Here is a 19,149-nt window from a genome sequence, read left to right as displayed (position 1 = left end):
GGAATACTGAAACAACTTTAAAAGAAAGACATGTTTTCAACCATAATGAAGGTGATATACTGAGAGGTGTGTCTATTACTGTAGCAATAGTGATTATAAAAGTATTATGTGGTAAAAAGATTTAAGTAGTTCTCCAAAAATATTGCTAATGATGCAATTACCACTATTTTTGCCAACAGAAGTTGAAAAGTACCTGTCAAACAAGCAATTAAAACAATGGCAACATGAATTTGAAGAGGCCTTTTTGCTCAGAGTAGATTTTAAAAGTGATTTTAAAGGATACTGATACAGCAGTCTGAGCTTGGCTGGCAGGACATTTCACAGCCTAGGTGTCCTGTCAGTGAAATCCAGTCATCTTTCATCTTGAGCCTAGACTTAGCAACTGCCAAGAGACCTGCCTGTGGTGTTAAAGCTGCATTCTGACTCATGAGGGCCCAAAAGGTCAGAGACATAGCTGAGGGCAATGCCTTGACAAGCTATAAAAGTTATCAATAAAATCTTGATGTCAGTTAAAAGAATGAATGGTTGCCAAAATTGGTAGAGATCATTTAGTCTTTGTCAAAACTTTACAGGATGTCATGATGTAATGAGTGTTTTGAGAGTATGACAGTAATAATATATAAATGCATGTATGATACTTTTTAGTAAATATCACTGGGCAGAACCAACCCTAGCCCAAACTGCATTTGAAACTGCTAGACCTCTGCCTGACTACCACTTATTTAAAATATAACAGGGGCTTCTACAGACAGAGGCATGGCTGTGACATGGGTTCACCAACTTGTACAGAGAAGGAGCAGAGAGCAGAGCACTGCAGTTCCTGTGAAGGAGCCACTGGTCTAGGTGTGTGGATGTCACCTAGGTCAAAGTTCATGCACAGGAGGTTGAAGTCTTCAGAGAATATATCAATGCAATGTTAAGTTTGCATGGAGGAATGTCACAGGAAATAGTCTGGCCTTTGTAGACAGTGCAGTACACACTGAAGAAGACTGAATCCTTAACATCAAGGTATACGCAAAACTCACACACATAGATCAATAGTTACTCTTTGATGCTCAACATCCACTGGAGCACAAGCTGGGAGTTATTAGAATGCTACACCAGCAGTTGGAGAACATGCAAGCTTTAAAAACATGTGAGTGCTCTAATTGGGTATTGTCAAAACTACAAAAATACAGCACTACTACAACAGAGGAGAAAAATTCAAACAGAGCAACACTGTCATTCCATATGTTGCTTTATGTTGCTGAGTATCTAGAAAACTCAGGAGTATCAACAGCACAACATCCCTGTGCATTTCAGACTCAACGGGCAACAGGCAAAAGCTTGTCCACCCTAAGGATAAAAGACCCAGACACAAACAGAACAATGTAGTGCATACAGCTCAGTGCAGTAAGAAAAGCTGACGCCACAGGCCAACACAGCAGTCCACCTGCCTCTTAAGGACCGGGACACTCCTCTGAGGACAACTGTGTACACATTATGGCAAGAGAAGACAGATGGTTTGGAAGGTGGGATGAAGGAAACCATTTATGTCAAACTGGAGCAACCGTTACTAAAGAGAGGTGCCCTACAACACAACTTGTCAGCCACTTACAGTGCAGTCCTGACATCCCTCCCCAGGCAGTATAACACCTATTCACACCTTTACTCATGTGACCCTAAGGACACACTAGAAGGCAACCCACATGACTTCATCAACCTCCAAGGTGTGAACGGCTCCACCGAGATTAAACGTCTGGAACTCTCTGCCAGTCGGTTAGAAAACCTTTCAAATGAGAGGCAAACGTTTTTAATCCGGTTTGCCACCTAATGGAACGTTTGGAAAATCGTTCAAAAGAAGAGAGAACATCTCAGCAGAATATCAAATTTGTTATCACCTAGAGTTGCTTTGAAATGATTCCGTGCAAAATGTTGGAGATAAAAAGCAATTAGTTTATTAAGTCTTTAGTTGCTAAGGAAGGTTGAGTCAAGGTTAGCTTTCTCCAGAGGCTGGACTAGATTGTAAAATATGTGACACAGCCATTAGTCCCAGAGGTATTTACAACAGAGAATGTGTTTGGTGTTATAACCTGAGTGAACTCTGAAGAATTTAGTTGGGATAATATCTAATGCACTGGTGGATGTGTCACTGGTGGTAAAGTGTCTATTGGTCCTTGTGGAGAAAGTGACAGAGCACAGCGACGACAACTTATTCCAACACAAGAAAAAGAGGAGTAAAACTGAGAATCTGAGAGGATGTTGAGTACAAAATATAAGCCACACTTTTACAAAACTTCACACTGAGCTGGAACAGAGAGCTGTCTGTATTTGTCTCACATGGGAGACAGCAAGCTCCATTATTTCTTGTTCTCTCCAACAAGGAATGCACACCACAAGAGGCCTTACATTTTAATTAAATGGAATATTTATACACTGTGGATGTTCAACTTCCTTCTCTCTCAGTATGCTGGCAAATAGGCCACACAGTTTAGAGTTAACCAATTAATTACTATTTTGTCAAGTCACAGCAATTGCAGTGATTAATTATCATGTTCTCAAGAGTATTTGTCTGTTTAAATACCTAGTAATGCAAGCCATATGATTTTCTTTTCCAAACTCACTTTTCAGCTTTACAGTTTTACCCCCTTATTTAAAGTGTTTTGACAGTCATTTATACATAAATGAAAAGAAAATATGAAAATAATTACATATTTGAAATACATAGCTGTCTGAGATTCAATTCACCTTCCAGAAATGGAACATTGTGTAGATAAAAGTAATTTCATGGGTTTGTAAATCACAAACTCAGAGTTTCTTTGTGCTACACAAGTTCTCAGACTATTTGGAGAAAGGAATACCTTGACATGTGACAGACATATTTACCTGAAACAATAAGAGAAAAATATAAGACTTTCCTTCCTTTATGTTTTTATATTACTATTATTTGTAGAAACGTATTTCAAATAGCCATCTTGACATTATTTCAGTAGGTATTACCTAAATTGTTGTATCAACAATTTGTTCTTTATTATGGAGGCAAACCATTGTGTGTACTCCTGTTATGTAGCAGCTTAATAAAATGTCATATGTGATTATTAACCAATTTAATAAAAATACAGGCACACTCTATATATTGTATTGTCAACAAATACATTCCAGACATTCAGCATCAGTACAGATATAGTATATGTGTTTTGTAGAGACATGTTCTTTTATGGCATTTTGTCATCTGCAGACACTGAATGAAGTAGTCATGACTCGTTAGCATGCAGAGGGGAGCGCAGCATCTCCAACAACTCTATTTGCAAAGAAGCACTTGTAAAATCAAGCATCAGAAATGAACTTGTAATTTCATAATGCTAGAATTCATTTGATATAAAAACTGCTAATTGTTATTATTTTAAATGAATGGAGGTATCAGCTATTTTTTTTCCTTTTGTGAGTTATTTGTTTTCTTTTTATCCTGCCTGTAGTTTACAGTTTATTCTGCAGTGGTGTGCTTGACTGCTCTCCAGCCATTCATCAAGGCACTGCTTTCCATTATTTGGTGCAGTCAGCTGAAACTGAAAGGCTTTTGGGGTGGTATGGCTCATTCTTCCTCCACTACGTTCCTTGTATTTTTCACCTTACACCCTGGATCAGTGGTCATTAGATGAGTCTGTGAAATTATATTTGCAACACATATCTAATGATATGCTTTTCAGACCCGCTTTTCTAAAACCCTATAAATTTTCCTGAGTATCACATCAAAAGGGGACAAAAAGATTTTCACCTCATCAATAATGATAAATCGCTCACGTTCATCAGCTAACCTTCTTAATTCTCCCTTTAACTACAGACAAAGATTTCTATCCTTATATTCATATACTACAAACTAAGCTGCATTCTGATAACGGCATGAAGAGAGGCTGCTTCAGATAAATTATTTCATTAAAGCACACTCAGCAGCCAGCTATTATAAACATCTGTATTTGTATTTATGCACCACACCTGCCACACAATCTATAGATAAAAGGAGTAGATATCTACATTTAGTATGTGTTTTAGCAGACATTTGATTCTTTGGTTGTCCTTTCAAATCTAATCATCAGATGTTTGTATTTACTATAAAGACATTATTTTCCCCACCCCATTTACATTTATAGCTAATTTCATGCAAGTAAATATTTAACTCATCAGGCAGTGTCATTTGCTTCTGTATGTAAGTTAATATTAACATGGAGGGACGTGTCAACAGCATTCTGACTGCAAAGCACAGAAAAAAACTTGACTAATCTTGTGTGTGCTGACATGGTGACTGATGATCACAGTGCTGGTGGCCCACCTTAATGTTGACCATAATCTCCTAGCTCAGGGTGATATTGCCAGTTTCAGCTTTCACTGGAGTGGGCTCCTTGCTTTAGCACTGAGAAAACAGCAGCTTCCAGATCCATGTGACTGTCATAAAAAACACAGTGAAAGGAGAAAGCACTGCCAAGGGACCAATTATAGCTTTAAGACTTAGACTCATAAGCAGGCTGGTGTTGGAAATGTTTTGATTAAAAACACATACACACAAAAACAAAACAATAAAATGTTTGAGTTTTAATTGATGAATTAAAATTTTTATTTTAAAAGTTAGTTCATTTTCAGAACATCATTTCATGTTCTTAATTGTAATTCCTGCTTTTGACAAGTTGTAGTGAGGCTGGATTGGAAATAGACAGATGGAAGATGAACAATTGAGATACTTTCATGTAACCTATCATATATAGATTTTTTTTTAACCATAGCTCTTTATGATATAAAGGTGGAGAGTTGCAAGAATGAAAAAAAGCAAACAGTAATGGTATTCATGTTTCAGAGGGCACCAGCTACTTTCATCAAGATATCTCAGGTTACTCAATCCTCACCGCACCTATTGGCTGTCATGGCAAGCAGGTTGCGTGTTGTCTATTGTAACTATGTGCAAGTTGTCAACCTGCTGCTGGCCTTGACTGAAAATAAGTAGCTCCCTATCATTCAGCATTATACATCTAAGCACTGGAGAAAGGATACAGCAAAGCGCCATACTGAAGTCTTTTAGCCTCTAGAGCTGATATGCTTTGTGTTTAAGGGATGGCCTATCCTCCCCTAAGGCATATTGCAAAACCGAAGGTTTATCCCTCATTTCATCCCTGCACTTCACTGAGTCGTCTTGGATCATCAGTGAAGCAGACAGCCTTCATACCTCTATTACTTCTCTCAGAACTGTTTGTTCCCTTTCACTGCATTCACAAGAAAACACAGCCATGGCTCATCATAATTTACACTAAGTTGCTTTCACCTAGAAGCTTTTATTGTATCTTTCCTTACGTATGATGCTTAGAGTTTACTTACTGTTAAAGCCATAGTTTGTTAAAGTGTTTTTTTTTTTTTTAGTACTACCTTTTGTTTGTAGGTCAATAAAACAATCCTGAAATTCTGATGGAGCGTGCATAAGCAGTGTTCAAATCTGATATGCTGTGGATTTCATTTCATGTTTGAAAATAACTATTTTGTTGTTTCTTATGTCTTTTTTTAAAAATAATTTGCCTGCTTTGTTTTAATAGTTTTCATTGTTTTGCTGTTTGTGAAGCGCATCAAATAGTATCTTCGAAATTTATAGTATATATATATAGAGCTCAGTTATAATATAATAAAGTGGTGATATCTTTCAGCACATCCACGCTAGTATTTTTAACTTTTGTAACTAATCAGGCCTCTGCTGTAATGTTGTTGAGTTATGCTGTAATGAACTTGTATGTACTAAATCTATGTAACCTCCTCATCCTTAAAGCATTTAACAAACTAACTGGCCTTTTACATAGCAAACAAACTAGTAACATTACTAGTGGTTCAGTTGGTAATCCAAGCTGTGGCAGGATGACCATGAGCCAGCCTGCAAAGTTCCAAGACCATGACACTAAAGTAGCTAAACAGAATTCAGACAGCACTAGCTTTGTTACTTACATCTGTGCTTTTTCTTCTGTGACATGTCAAAATGTCTGCTGTGATAAAATGCATATAGGAGGCGGAGACAGATGTCAAACAGTCTGCACATGCCCACATACTTTTTAGAAGCACTCTAATCAGACAACATAAGTGACAACACCTATGTGGGTGTACCCTGGCTACGCACAGCTTTTAATCCATTGCTAATTACAAGAAAATTATCTGGTTGTTCCCTTTGTAATTATTATGTTGTTTTGCATTGTTAGAATTATTACTCGATTTTAACAAAACATTAACCATAAATTACCAAACTGCACTACCATTTTTACAATTGCACAAAATGTTCTTTTATTTTAATTAAACATAATGTGGAATATTCCTTCTTGTCACAATCACCTGAACATATGCTTCTTTAGAGCAAGGTCAGCACACAGGGTCACACAGCACAGTGTCGTGTCCTTGTAACAGTTCAGTGATTTTCTAGAATATTGTTTTGTACTGTACTGTAAAGCCAGCTCTCCTATCACCATCTAAAATATATAAATATATAAAATGAAATAAAATACACTGTAGCTGGTGCTGGGGATTATGTTTCACCAGAAAGGACAGCATTTGCCACACTCAAGTCTGCTCCAAAATGTCAAGACAGTGGAATTTCATGAATGTATTAGGTGAAAGCACAGTTAGCTGCAGTGCATCCACACCTACACTGACACTTCTTTGAAAACAACACTCACAGCACAGCTGTACTTCTTATTATGTGAACAGCCTTTATTGGCCTTGCAGGTGTAATTAAAATTTGAAATAAATTTCAGAAATTCTACTTATCTCAACCACGGTAAAGCCTGAGGGATTGAACATTATATTTATTACTGTTTTGATATTACAACATTTCATAGCATTTCTGTAAATAGTGTTAACAGTGTACAGTGGAGACAGCCAAGATACTGGAGAGATGATGGGGTAGATGATGTAGTATGAGAAAAAAGTTGAAGGTTATGCAGGAACTGACAACAACACCTCCACATTGTATCCTACACACAGTGCATCTGCATTGATTTCCCTTTTTAACATAATGACATGCATTTTTGTGGGAGTACCTAGCTAACACCCATCTGGCTGCATATGAAGTATTGTAATAATGACATGATGGTGACGCATTTGTTGATGTGATATTGTGTGATTGGGTGCGATGTGCAGATAAGTCATGTGTACTGCTGGAATTATTTTCTGATTACTATTTATAGTCTGCTTCACCTTCACCTATAAATGACCATGGTTTCCATCGAGACACTCAAGGTCAAGGAAGGTCCACACACCTTTGTCTCTCCCACCCTTCACTGCTCCCCAGTGTGAGCTGAACTAATGAAGCAGGCAGGTGCTCCCTTAGTTGAAATGTCTCTATGGTGTACTGTACCTAGGAGAGTCAGAGACAATGTCACCTTTGTATTCAGGAACTATACCAGTGAAATCAAAAGAAAACATACACAAAAGATTAGTTTGTGCACAATGAAATACTCGCAGGCATATACAGCGCATTCAGCTTCAACTATGAACTAAAGAGCCCTTACACAGTTGTTGTTTACGTTGTTGTCATCCTTAAAGAGGATCATATTAGCTTCTATGTTGTCTTCTCACAGATCCCTGTTAGTATTAGTTGTAGACATCTGTTCCTGAAGCTTTGCAGAGTTCAATAAAACGGGCAGGATAGAAATGCTTCTGAAATGTAATTAGGGGACTTTGCTGAGACGACAAGTACAAATGTGGAATAAGAAGGTAAAATCCAACAAGGCTGGGTGATTAGGCCTCATTTGGATATCTTCTGCACACTGTGACGGGCGCCTGTTTCAGGGCAAGGCAGTCGCTCGGATCGAAGGCCCATAGTGGCTGGGATTATGTGTCAATTTACCACCCAGCTGCAGCTCTAGACTCTACAGCAGAACATGACTACCTCTAATTAGGCCATGCTACCAATTAGGGCCCTGCAATACGGCAGCAAGGAAGGCACTCTGGGAGAGTAAAGCCTACCATTGTTTCCACCCTAAAAAAACTGTTTTCTTTCTCCAAGAGTTGTCAAAGGCTGGTGTACATGTTGAATGGACTTCCGTTAAGTATCTTTCCTGCCTTCATTACATCAGACACATTAGTTTCCTGTGATGTAATGAAGGCATTTGTGTAACTGGGTGATATGATGACAAGGCATTAACTTTGAAAGGTGTCAAGTCTGAATGGTACATTAATGTAATTCAAGGAAAAGACAATAACAACTAGTCCAAACTCTATTCATGTCACAGCCATGACCTCAGACTCTCTCATAATCCCACAGGTAGCCAAGGTCAGTTCCCCATAACTCAGAATGTGACGGTGGTGGAGGGGGGCACAGCAAACATGACCTGTCGTGTGGATTACAATGACAACACTTCCCTCCAGTGGTCAAACCCTGCACAACAGACCCTGTTCTTTGGGGACAAGAAAGGTGAGTAATAGTCCCTGGGATAATAGCTGTAATGATAAAATGATGAGATTTGATAAAGATGTCTGAGCCGGATTATATTACTACACGAGCCTTCATTAATTTTTCAAATTTTTGAATGTACAAAATTGGCTCTGTCTACCCCTGAGCATTCAATTTTACTCAATATACGACAAAGGCAGGATAAGGGAAATGCTTTACATATAATGTTGAAGCAGACCTTTAATGAATTTATGTCTCCAGTGATATCCCAGGGCACAAACTGAATAAAAAAAGAATGTTTTTGAATTGAACTTTTGTAATCACAAAACACTGGCAGTGTTGTTTACAACACTTCAACGCCTGTGGATTGCGAGATGATTGGGCTTAATTAGCATTTTAGTTGCCCTACATTTGTATAGCTGTTTGGATGTCACTCTGAAGAGGAAGCACACTGTTGCAAGCTCGTGAAACAAGGCCCGAGCCAGAATGAATTACCATGTGCTCTCACCAGCCAAATCCAATTTAAAGGTGACAAAAGTCTGGAGTTGATAAATTGGAATTGGGGTGAAAGGGAGTATAACAGTGGATTGGTCTTGTAAGGGTTGTGGGTGTTCATCTTTCAGTGTTTCTCACAGCATATTACCCATTTCATTTATGCTGTAACTGCTAATACAATATCATTGGTTCAGTGATGGAAGATGAACTTTCCCTTTGAATAACAATTGATGGGATAGAGCGACGGCAGAGTGAACCAGCAGAATAAGAGTCACAGTCTTGTTTGAAGAAATACTTTCTCCCTTGCAAGTGATTGAATTTATTAATGAGGTCTAAGGTGTTTTATTAGCTGAAATTACTTCCAAATACAATTAAATGAAAGTTAACTGAATCCTCAATAGATGTGAATGGTGTGAATCCTCCCCAAGGATTTGAATTCAAGTCAAATTAATTGAGCCAAAAGCATTCTTATTTCATCAGTTTTTTGTTTGTTTTCTCTAACATGCCTTATATGTAGCATTTTAATGTCAGAACAATTTCTTAAAACTCAACACTCTCTCAGCCTTACCTTCTGCTGTTTGTACATTAAAAAGATGCAGCACATAATGAATCATTTCTGTCTTATCTTTCATGATTTCATTCAGCCTAAATAAGGCCAGTTAACTGTGTTTTGTTCACGTTCCTGTTAATACAAACAATAATCTGTATGCAATTGTAAGTCCAAAATGCTACTGTTATAAACATGTAAGGAGGGCCGGAGAGCACAATATACATGAGCCACTTTGCCCTTCTTTGGAATCCATTTATATTACCTGACAGAATCCTTTTCCTTAGCAATACAGATGACAAAATGAATGTAGTCCACTTAGCAGAGGTTGCCAGGGCTAAGTGTGGGAACACTTCCTCTCCATCTCTTTTTAAACAGCCAAATGAAAAGCTTTATTGGCACAGCTAATACGATGCCTGTGAGGCCATCAAGAGAAACGGGAGGCGTGGAAAAACACAGGCCTTATGTGAGGAAGAGGGTGGGACACCTGGGAAGAAATCTCTGCTGTGCCAAATCACCAGTTAATTGCTTGGCTGAGGGTTGCAACTGTCCTTCTTTCTTTTGTTGTGCCTTCTTGCAGGAACCAATTAAAAATGTTAGATTCAACCTTTTGCTACTATTCAGTCCAACAACTAACTGTAGACTAGCTGAGCTTGAAGCAGACTGTTGTCCCCCTCTGATGAACAGCTGCTCATATAATGTTTTCAGTAGATTCGATTACTGCAGCTATTTTGCATTTTCTTACTGTTAATTTATTATTGGTATTTTTATTGGTTTTATCCGCTTAGTTATATCTGCCCTTTATTCAGTGTCTGTTGTGTCTATCCCTTTTCTCTGTTGTCCACATGGCAGCATGGCTGTATGATAGGATTTGATGCACTTGCAAGTTTTCTCCACGTTCTCTTCTCATTTTCGTGTGTGTCTCCAGATGCTCGACATATACAAATAATGATGATAAAAATACATCTGCTGTTCTGTCTTAAATTAGACAAAACAGCCTGTGAGGCATTATTTGAAATTTACTCTCTCGTTTATTCAAGCTTGGTATTAAAGATAAGGACATTTGTCTGGATGTGTTTGGAGTTTGATATAAATGGTGAGGGAGTAAAAAGAGTATTAAAATGACCTTTTAAATCCTTTTGAGCAGCTGTAGTTGAATAGAGAACAAACATCTGTAAAAAAAAAAAAAAAAACACAAAAGCTAGTTCTGTGTTATATCAACTGGATTTGACAGCTGCTGGATAAAGTAAGACAAAATCTGATCTTTGCCCTAGCCATAATTTGTTCCAATTTAATTCAAGTTTGACAAAGGATGAGAGTATACAAAAAGCCCCAAAGAGTAGCAAAGGAGAAAAGGGACTTTTCTCTGTCTGGCCAGAATTTACAAAGAATACCATATATATATAGGTAAACATTGAGAAAAGCGAGTAGCCTATGTTTAAAGTGAATCTTTTGCATCAAATAATATGTGTGCATGAGTGCCAATAATGGAATTGCTGACAAAATGACCATGAAATAACAAAACAAGTTGTTTATCAATGCCTTCTAAAACAGCATCTATTATCTAGATACAATTAGGAAAAGATATTGGTCATAATTATCGCATAATCGCACTAGTGCATCATTTTTACAGTTTATACACCCACTGGAAGACTTCAGGTAGGTAGATAGATTATGATCCTACCAGTGCATCCTAAAAGTTGTGACATACGATTTGTCTATACAGCAATGTTAGTTTTCATCACAGAAACGTGGAAGGAGACTAAGAGATATCGTTAGAGGTAGGAAGGAGAAAGTGGGCAGGGGACAGCTCGATAGCTTAATGTATCATTGGTGAGGGTGTAAACGATAAGAAGGACCTCTAGCTCATCCTCTCCCATAAGAGGCTCAGTCAGACCTTGCAGAGTTCCAAGAGAGTGTTAACCTTGCTGGATTCCTGAAGCCGATCCATATGGGATGGACTGTCCCTGCACATTTGTCTAAAGCTGAATACAGCCCTCTTCTCATATCATGCCAGCTGGCTCCTTGGCATGCTCTTCCTCATCCATTATGTATATCTGAGTAGTGGTTGATTGTTGCCACCTCAGAGGCTTCAGACTACACTATGGCAAAGGACAGCATGCAGATTCCTACACACCGCTACCACAGACCTGAGACAACAGAGATGGATCACCTTAATAGTCCGGCCAGCACATCATTCATATATTAGGCCAATTAGTGGGGACCGATGAAGGGAGCGGCTCTGTGGTGGGTTGCCACAATGAAGAAATCAATTTGGACCATATGTCTTTTGTAGAATTATCCCTTTTATATGTTGCCGGGGTTATGAGTTATTATTACTGAGCAGGACAAATGAGAACAGAGCTGTCCTTTGCTGTCTTCATTATGATTTACTTCATTTTTGGCTTCTGTGGGAAAAGGATAAAACCTAGTAGTGATGCTGTTGAGAATGGTAATGACATTCCTGGAGGCATGCAGGATGGAAGCAGAATCTTTTGTCAGATATGGTGAATATGAATAATGCAAATAATAGGAAGCTACTGCAGGTTGTCAAAGGCAGATAACAAATTGCTCATTTGAACTACAGAATGTACTTGTAGTAGAGATATGGAGACATATACAGCATATACATGCTGTGGTGAGTTGTACATCACTTTTCCTCATCTTAATTCCATCTCTCAAAAATTTATGGTTCATCATTCATGACATTTAATTGGGGTATTCAGCCTGGATCATAAAGGTCACAAAGCAAAATTGATCTTAATTGGCTTGTAGTAATCAAAATGCTGTTATGTGCTAAATGAATGCTCTAATGTGAGCATTAAAACATTCATTAGCTTGAGAGAATGAAGGATAATCACCAAGGATGCAATTACTGAAGTGAGCACCAATGAAAGCACAGTTAAACATCCATTCTAGTAAATACACAACATTTGATGGTGAGACTGTTGTGAGTATAGTGGACACTTGCCTCAACTTACCACAGACACGTGAGTACATCTATCCTCATTTTCAAATTGATGATCTTATTCAGAGTGTTGTTGTTAATAGTAGTGGTTGTAGTATTATTAGTATTTATATTAGTATTAGTACTAGTATTAGTGTTATTATTCCTACAGTTCTTTTAATTAGCTCATACTGAAGTGAGTGCAAAAAAAATTATAGGTCACAAGCCACAAGTTTCTTCTTGGTGTTTTGCTTACTTTTCAGTTACTGTTTTTACTGACAACAAAATGATGAAAGGGAATGTAGAAAAAGCCTGATGATCCCGTCTAATGTCTTTCTTCAGGGACTAATGGGCTTTTAAGCATACTGGGTTACATCCAGCTTTGCTGAAATGTGAATCTACCATTATGGCATTATTCATTCAGCTATTATCACTAATGTGAAGAGCTGCTTTTGTATATATTATACTAAGCTTTGTGTCATACTGTGTTCCTGTATAATGTATATTAGCTCTCTAAAATAAGGAAGAATATTTAAATCCCTTTGGAAGCTTCAGATCCACCTGGAAAAAAAAGTTTAGAGCCCTTTTGGAGAGGCTAAGTCACTGATATATATTGTACTGTAATATGTCTTTATAAACCCTGAAATGGGTTAAGCTGAATTGTAAACCTATAGTATTGTGTAGGCCCTTCTTTTAATAAAAATTCAATTTAGAGAAAAAGAAACCAAAAGCAAATAATAAAAAAAAATCCCATAGTGTACAACAAAGCTTATGTCAGTAGTTTGAAAAATGGATGGACAAAAATAAATTCAGTCTTATTATTCACCACTTGAAGAGAGGACATAGCTTATCTGCCGGGAGAATTCCTCCTTCTTTCCTTTCCTCCTCCCTCAAGCACTAAAAATGAGTCTAATTTGAGTAGCATCTGCTCTGTGGGATCTCTGAGAGCTCTGGCAGTAACAATGGCCCTCTGGAACAAGGCCCTTTCCTTCTCTTAATTGCAGCCACATGTGTGGTGGGAAAGAGCCCCTTGCTTGCACCACTAGTCCTGGAACAGGTCCAGAATCGCCCACGCAGTTACTAAGCAAGCACAGCCAGCAGCAAACACACTCTAATTGCAAAGAGTGGAGCCCTTGGCTGGAGAGGAGGGAGGGGTGCGCCAGGACCCTATGTTCTCACTGAAGGACAGCTAGTGCTTTCACATTCCAGGACTGGCTTAAAGTGATTGCAGGCCATGCAGAAATGGCCAAATGGGTACACTCGATATTGTGGATGTAACATATTTTGGCTGAACCCAAGAGCCATCGGCTTGTTTCCAAGACTAATGGAGAGATGTAAAATGTCCTTTTCTATCTGGACTGTCAGGAGATACTTTATCGTTTTGGATTGGAAACATTGGTTAACATCTGTCTGCTGCTCAGTGGAGTGTGGATGTGAATGCCATGTGATAAGTGCACACTTCCAGTTTTATCTGAGGACAGAGATAATTTAGCTCCCAGTCAGACAGCCTGCTCTTCTTTTACACAACAAAACAGTGCATCTTAATATAGTACTTTTAACAGGTGATTGACGTTAAAATGGTTTCTTGGACACAGATAACCTTCAGCAAAATTGACATGGGTTGTTAAAATTGAATCTGAGTTTTGTCAGTAGACCTTAGATTGTTCTTCTAATGATATGGTCAGTACTGCAAAGCATTGGCAGAGAAACAAGGCAGACATTTATTTGCATCGAAGGGCCTTAACAACAGTATCCCCTGCCCTTAGGGGGAACCGGGGTGTCAGCTTTACTGATTTGAGACAGCCTTGGTAAGGCCTCGATCACATGAGATGTACTGCGCATTAAGCTGCCATGCTGCAAGGCTGTAGCATACACAAGGTCAGGGTGCAGATTTATGCTTCCACCTGAGCACAATGAACAGTGTAGGAGCTGTCTAGGGTTTGGGGGAAATGAACCTTTTCATCACATTGATTTCCTAAAGCACCTGGACGAAAGCTTTGTCAGCTGCTGGCATTTGGGGCTGATTGTGACAGATCTACCCACAGTCTGGGCCTTTAGCCTGGGCTGGATTCTAGTATTGTGGTTTCCTGGCCATATGCTGTTTGAGTAATAGATAACACTTGTCTTTGGGTTATTCAAACCTTTGTACATTTCATTCTATCAATATGTCGTTGACCCACATGCTCTGTGTGGCCCATGGCTGTCTAACAAAAATGCATCAGTCAAGTCCATCTTTAGTTTAACTGTAAGTTGTTTCTCCGCTTCTCTCTGTGTCTCTAATTTAAACTAGCTGAATCTGAATTTCAACTATACTGACATTTAGATACAGTTCTGTTTTGATGGTAATGCAGTATTGTTCAGTAGATAAAATGAGGTGTAGCCCATTTGGTACTTTAAATGTCACTTGAAATTATCGGTCCTCGGTACTGCATTTGGGTAATGTGTGTTGTTTGAAGTCATATTCCACATCTATCAGTATCAGACAGTGCCATTTCAGTGAACAGTGGCTGTTTTCAGCTTGATTTCACGTTTCTTTTAGTGGATTCCAATGGCAAATGGTTAATGATTAAATTAATGGTTTCTTGCAGCATCATTCAATTGCCTGTTGTCCATCCATACAGCATATCCATATGACTAGACATACCGCTATGGCACTTCAGGGGTGGCTATGGTACAACAAGGAAGCAATAAATCTTTGTGGACTTTTTCATCTTTTTTCTTTCTGAAAATATTAACATTAAAATAATTTGTTATATGTAAAGCTAATCAGAGCTGCTACAAAAAGCAAATATTTTCCTTTTTACAGATTTTGGGTGGAATATGATTTTACCTGAGAGATGTCATTTTCTCTCAAGAGGCACCTCTCAGAAAACAATCAGACCATTTATCAGCATCTCCAAGATGTTTGCGCTTCGTGTATCGGGGAGTTAAGCAGGAGAAAAATCAGTCTGTTCTTTTTGCCTTCTCTGTGTGTTGCAGAGAGAAAGAGATATGGGCCAGGGGAAGTACAGTATGTCATCTTGTCCAAAGCTTTTATCCTTTCTGCCTGTTCTTCTGTATCTTTTGAGATCATGTATGATGTTTGCTTAGACCCCATCACCTCCCCAGTGCATCCAGCCACCAATGGGTTTGCTGTTTTCTGCCAGAGCCTCTGGATATTTCCCGCTGTAGTGAGGGTGCTTAACTACAAAGAACATGAGGCAGCTTTGTTTCAGGATGCAGTTTGCTACAGACTATCAAATGTTTGTATTAAGCCCCAAAGCACATATTAAGCTGGTTCTCTGATGGCACAGCTTGTTATTAAATTTTAATTCTGGCTTGGAGATTATTTTTATTTATGCTATTCTTTATTCTTGGATAACAGAGAGTCTGTAATAAGAAACTTCTCAGGGCCATCAGTATCTTTATAGCCAATCTTTATTTTTTCCTTTTTAGTGTGTGTGATTACACGATAATGATCATCAAATGATATGGTGTAATTGAAGCTGAAGAACAGCGTTGTTGATAATGACCTGTCCGTGTAAATCTAATAACCATTGCAGCCAGTCTAATTTAATTGTGTGTTACATGTCTGCTGTGTATGTTTATCACTAAAATCAAATGAGAATAGAGCCAGTGATTAATGATTTTCATAGAGATGTCTTCTTTATCTTATAGGACGCCACTTCACATTGACCACGCTGATTAAATTCTAATCAACCTGCTTCTACTGCATTTTGCCAGATTCGCCCTGTGTTGTACAATCAAATGGAGTTCAAATTACTTCAGATCAAACAGTGTCCAGAGAGCTGGCAAGGCCTAAAGGGACTGAGAATTAGGAATCTATAATTTATTCAATGAAAAGCACTGTCCTTTGTGCCCTATGTGGTTGGTTACTTGTAGGAGCAAGTGATTCTGAATTTGAAATTACATGAGAGATGACAGGTGTAAGGTGACCTTTTAGCTTGGTTGCATGGTTTGTTCAGGTTTATGAGTGTATCTTAAGAAAACTTGAAAAGGTCTTATTTAATCTATAAAATAAAATAAGTCACAAATCTTTTTATTGCAATTATTTTTTTTATTACTATTAGCATTAGCATTTGTTGTTTGGTTTTTCAACCTGAGATCAACATGTCAAAGCACATTCTACAGGTACCATTCTTTAACTCGTTTTTCATTACAATTTCTTTAAAATCAGAAGAACAATATCATAAGATGATTAAGCGAACGGTTAATAAACAATATACTGAATTATAGCTGAGCCCTTGTGTGCAGTACATTCAGTGTTTAAGTAATTATTGTCACTGTAACTGTAGGCTATTCAGTTCTCTGGGAAGTCTTGGTAAGGTTTTGATATCACTGTTCAAAATGAAAAATGTTACAGACAGAGTCAGTTGCTAAAAGTCTTACAGTGTATGTAAGTCAATGTGTGCAATAGAAGCGAATGTAAACTATCTAAATGAATATTGTAATCTGGGACTATATGTTTTTACTGCTGCCATGCTTCGGTGCATACAGTGATACCTTCTGTCTATTCACTGACTGTGAATCTGACTGTCAGCCTTGAATGCAAGTGCAACGAAAATGTTTCAATCCACTGGCAACAGTATGTGCTTGTTGCATTTGACATCTAATTTGAAATAACTGAAAGCACAGTGTATTCAGCCTTGTTTGGGTAAAGGTCATCTGAATCACATATTTCTACAAGTTAACTACCATCGCTGTAGTCAATGTGAATTTGCCAATTAGTGAACTTGTGTCCTTTGTTGTGTGCTCTCTGTGATTCTTTATGTCCTCCTTTCTTACAAAGCTCTGAGAGACCACAGAATCGAGCTGGTGCGAGCTTCATGGCAGGAGCTCACCATCAGAATCAGTGACGTCAGCCTGTCAGACGAGGGCCAGTACACCTGCTCACTCTTCACCATGCCTGTCAAGACCACCAAGGCCTATCTCACTGTTCTGGGTGAGCACATCCATTTTAGCTCAGTCTCCATAGGTAAATTATGTGTGGCTAATGCTTCACATATTGACAGCATGAATACCTCTGCATTTTGAATTACAGCATGTTGTTCACTTTGTAGGAAAAACTTGCAACTTCATTACATTTTACACTTTCCTACTAGAATATAGGATGACATTTAAGCAAGCTACTGTAGCAGTATCACTTCATTTAATTTTCTGCCAGGCAAAAACTCAATAGCACTCTTTTTACACCCGTCTATATCAGACACATATATTGAATGAAATGCAGAAAACTCCCACACTGTACATTTATTTAGACTCATTTCTCTAAGATGACCTTTGTGAGGCATCTTGAAGGGAAGTGTATTTTGAAGGGTACTTTTTAATAAATTTGAAATATTTATTTAAAAAAGCCATAAGCTTAGAGAAATCACTAAAATCGAAATAGAAATCCTATTGTTTTGTTTTTATTGGAGTTTTTTATTGTTTTGATACTACATTTTTATTTATTTATTGCCCTAAGTTAAAAAACAAACAAGATTTGAAAGAAAAAATACAGCAAAATTTGATTTTGTCACTGAGAGAAAACATGGATGTCTGAAAGTAAATCATTATCAGTAATTCGTTTTGTAGCGGCATGCAGCATACAGTTTGTCACTCACTGTTACTACAGACCTTCTTATACATTATATGTGTTTTTAGTGTGTTATTTATAATTATATTTATATGAACCACAGGAATACCAGGACGACCGGAGATCACAGGATTCACCAAGCCTGCCATGGAGGAGGATGTAATCACATTGACGTGTACCACATCGGGCAGCAAGCCCGCTGCCAACATCAGGTGGTTCCGAAATGACAAGGAGGTCCAAGGTAAGCCTGTGGTGTGGACTTCACAGAGTACCTCATTCTCTGTTACAATTGTCTGTACCCTCTTGGAGACATCATTACTGTCAAGTCATACAGTTCCTGTATTTCTTTGTGCTCATAATAATTCATTGTTCCACTGGTTGGGGTTTAGCGATGTCATGATTCACCTGGCTCACCGCCAGTGTTGCTGCTGTCGTTGGAAACTGTCCAGTGTTGCTGGACTACATTTCACTACCTGACCAAGGTGAAGACATATAGGAGAGTCTTGTTTCTAGTCTTATTCTAATTATAATGTGTTCATCAATGCAAGTTCTGCACAACATTACTCACCATTAGTGGCATTCAAGTAATGTAATACTTAGCTGGTTGATTAATGGAAACCCAAATCAATCATGCAACACTAAAGGTGAATATCAGAAATTTGAATCTCAAGTCTAGGGCCAACCCAAAGATGTTCAATTTACAATGTAATAAAAGAGAGTTTAGAAATTCCAGCCCGAAAATATCAAACTTTTTCTTGATTGCAGAAAATTAATGTTCAGAATTCGAGAATCAAGTAATGGACTCATTATTAAGCTAACTAATTATTAAATGGCATATTTGTCATGTTGAAGAATCTGTATTTTGGTGAGAGGCCATTTTAAGAATAAGGCCACAAATATTGCACGCCTACATTTTAAGCAGAGCTGTGTGCGTTGTGTTCAGTCCAAAAGATATACAGGTGTAAATTTATCCGATGGTTAAAATTCCACACAGACATCAGTGCTGTTTGCATGTAATGAGCTGATCTTGCTGGGCTTCCCATTTGTTCTTGTCAGCCATGTAACCATGCATTGTTTCCCCAGGTGGCTCTCCCTGAGTACTTTATTTTTTTCGAACAGCAACGATTTAGATTAGTAAAACAAGTCAAGGAGGACACAAGAACGCACAAGAATGCAAACTCGGAAAGGCTGCATAA

At 38.2% G+C, this 19,149-nt stretch overlaps 1 protein-coding gene across 6 annotated transcripts in view; it reads left to right on the top strand.

Moving 5' to 3' along the window:
- cadm2b (cell adhesion molecule 2b) overlaps positions 1-19,149 on the top strand; it is a 124,983-nt gene that overhangs the window by 91,027 nt on the left and 14,807 nt on the right. For all 6 annotated transcript variants that reach the window (XM_026299095.1, XM_026299094.1, XM_026299097.1 and 3 more), the window contains 3 exons: positions 8,261-8,410; positions 17,168-17,320; positions 18,057-18,194. In XM_026299095.1, coding sequence (XP_026154880.1) covers positions 8,261-8,410; positions 17,168-17,320; positions 18,057-18,194 — 441 coding nt within the window. The remainder of the gene's footprint in view (positions 1-8,260; positions 8,411-17,167; positions 17,321-18,056; positions 18,195-19,149) is intronic.

Source organism: Mastacembelus armatus, chromosome 13, assembly GCF_900324485.2.
Source record: "Mastacembelus armatus chromosome 13, fMasArm1.2, whole genome shotgun sequence".
NCBI lineage: Eukaryota > Metazoa > Chordata > Actinopteri > Synbranchiformes > Mastacembelidae > Mastacembelus > Mastacembelus armatus.
Note: the sequence above shows the minus strand (reverse complement) of the source record. Positions and strands in the feature narration are given on the sequence as shown.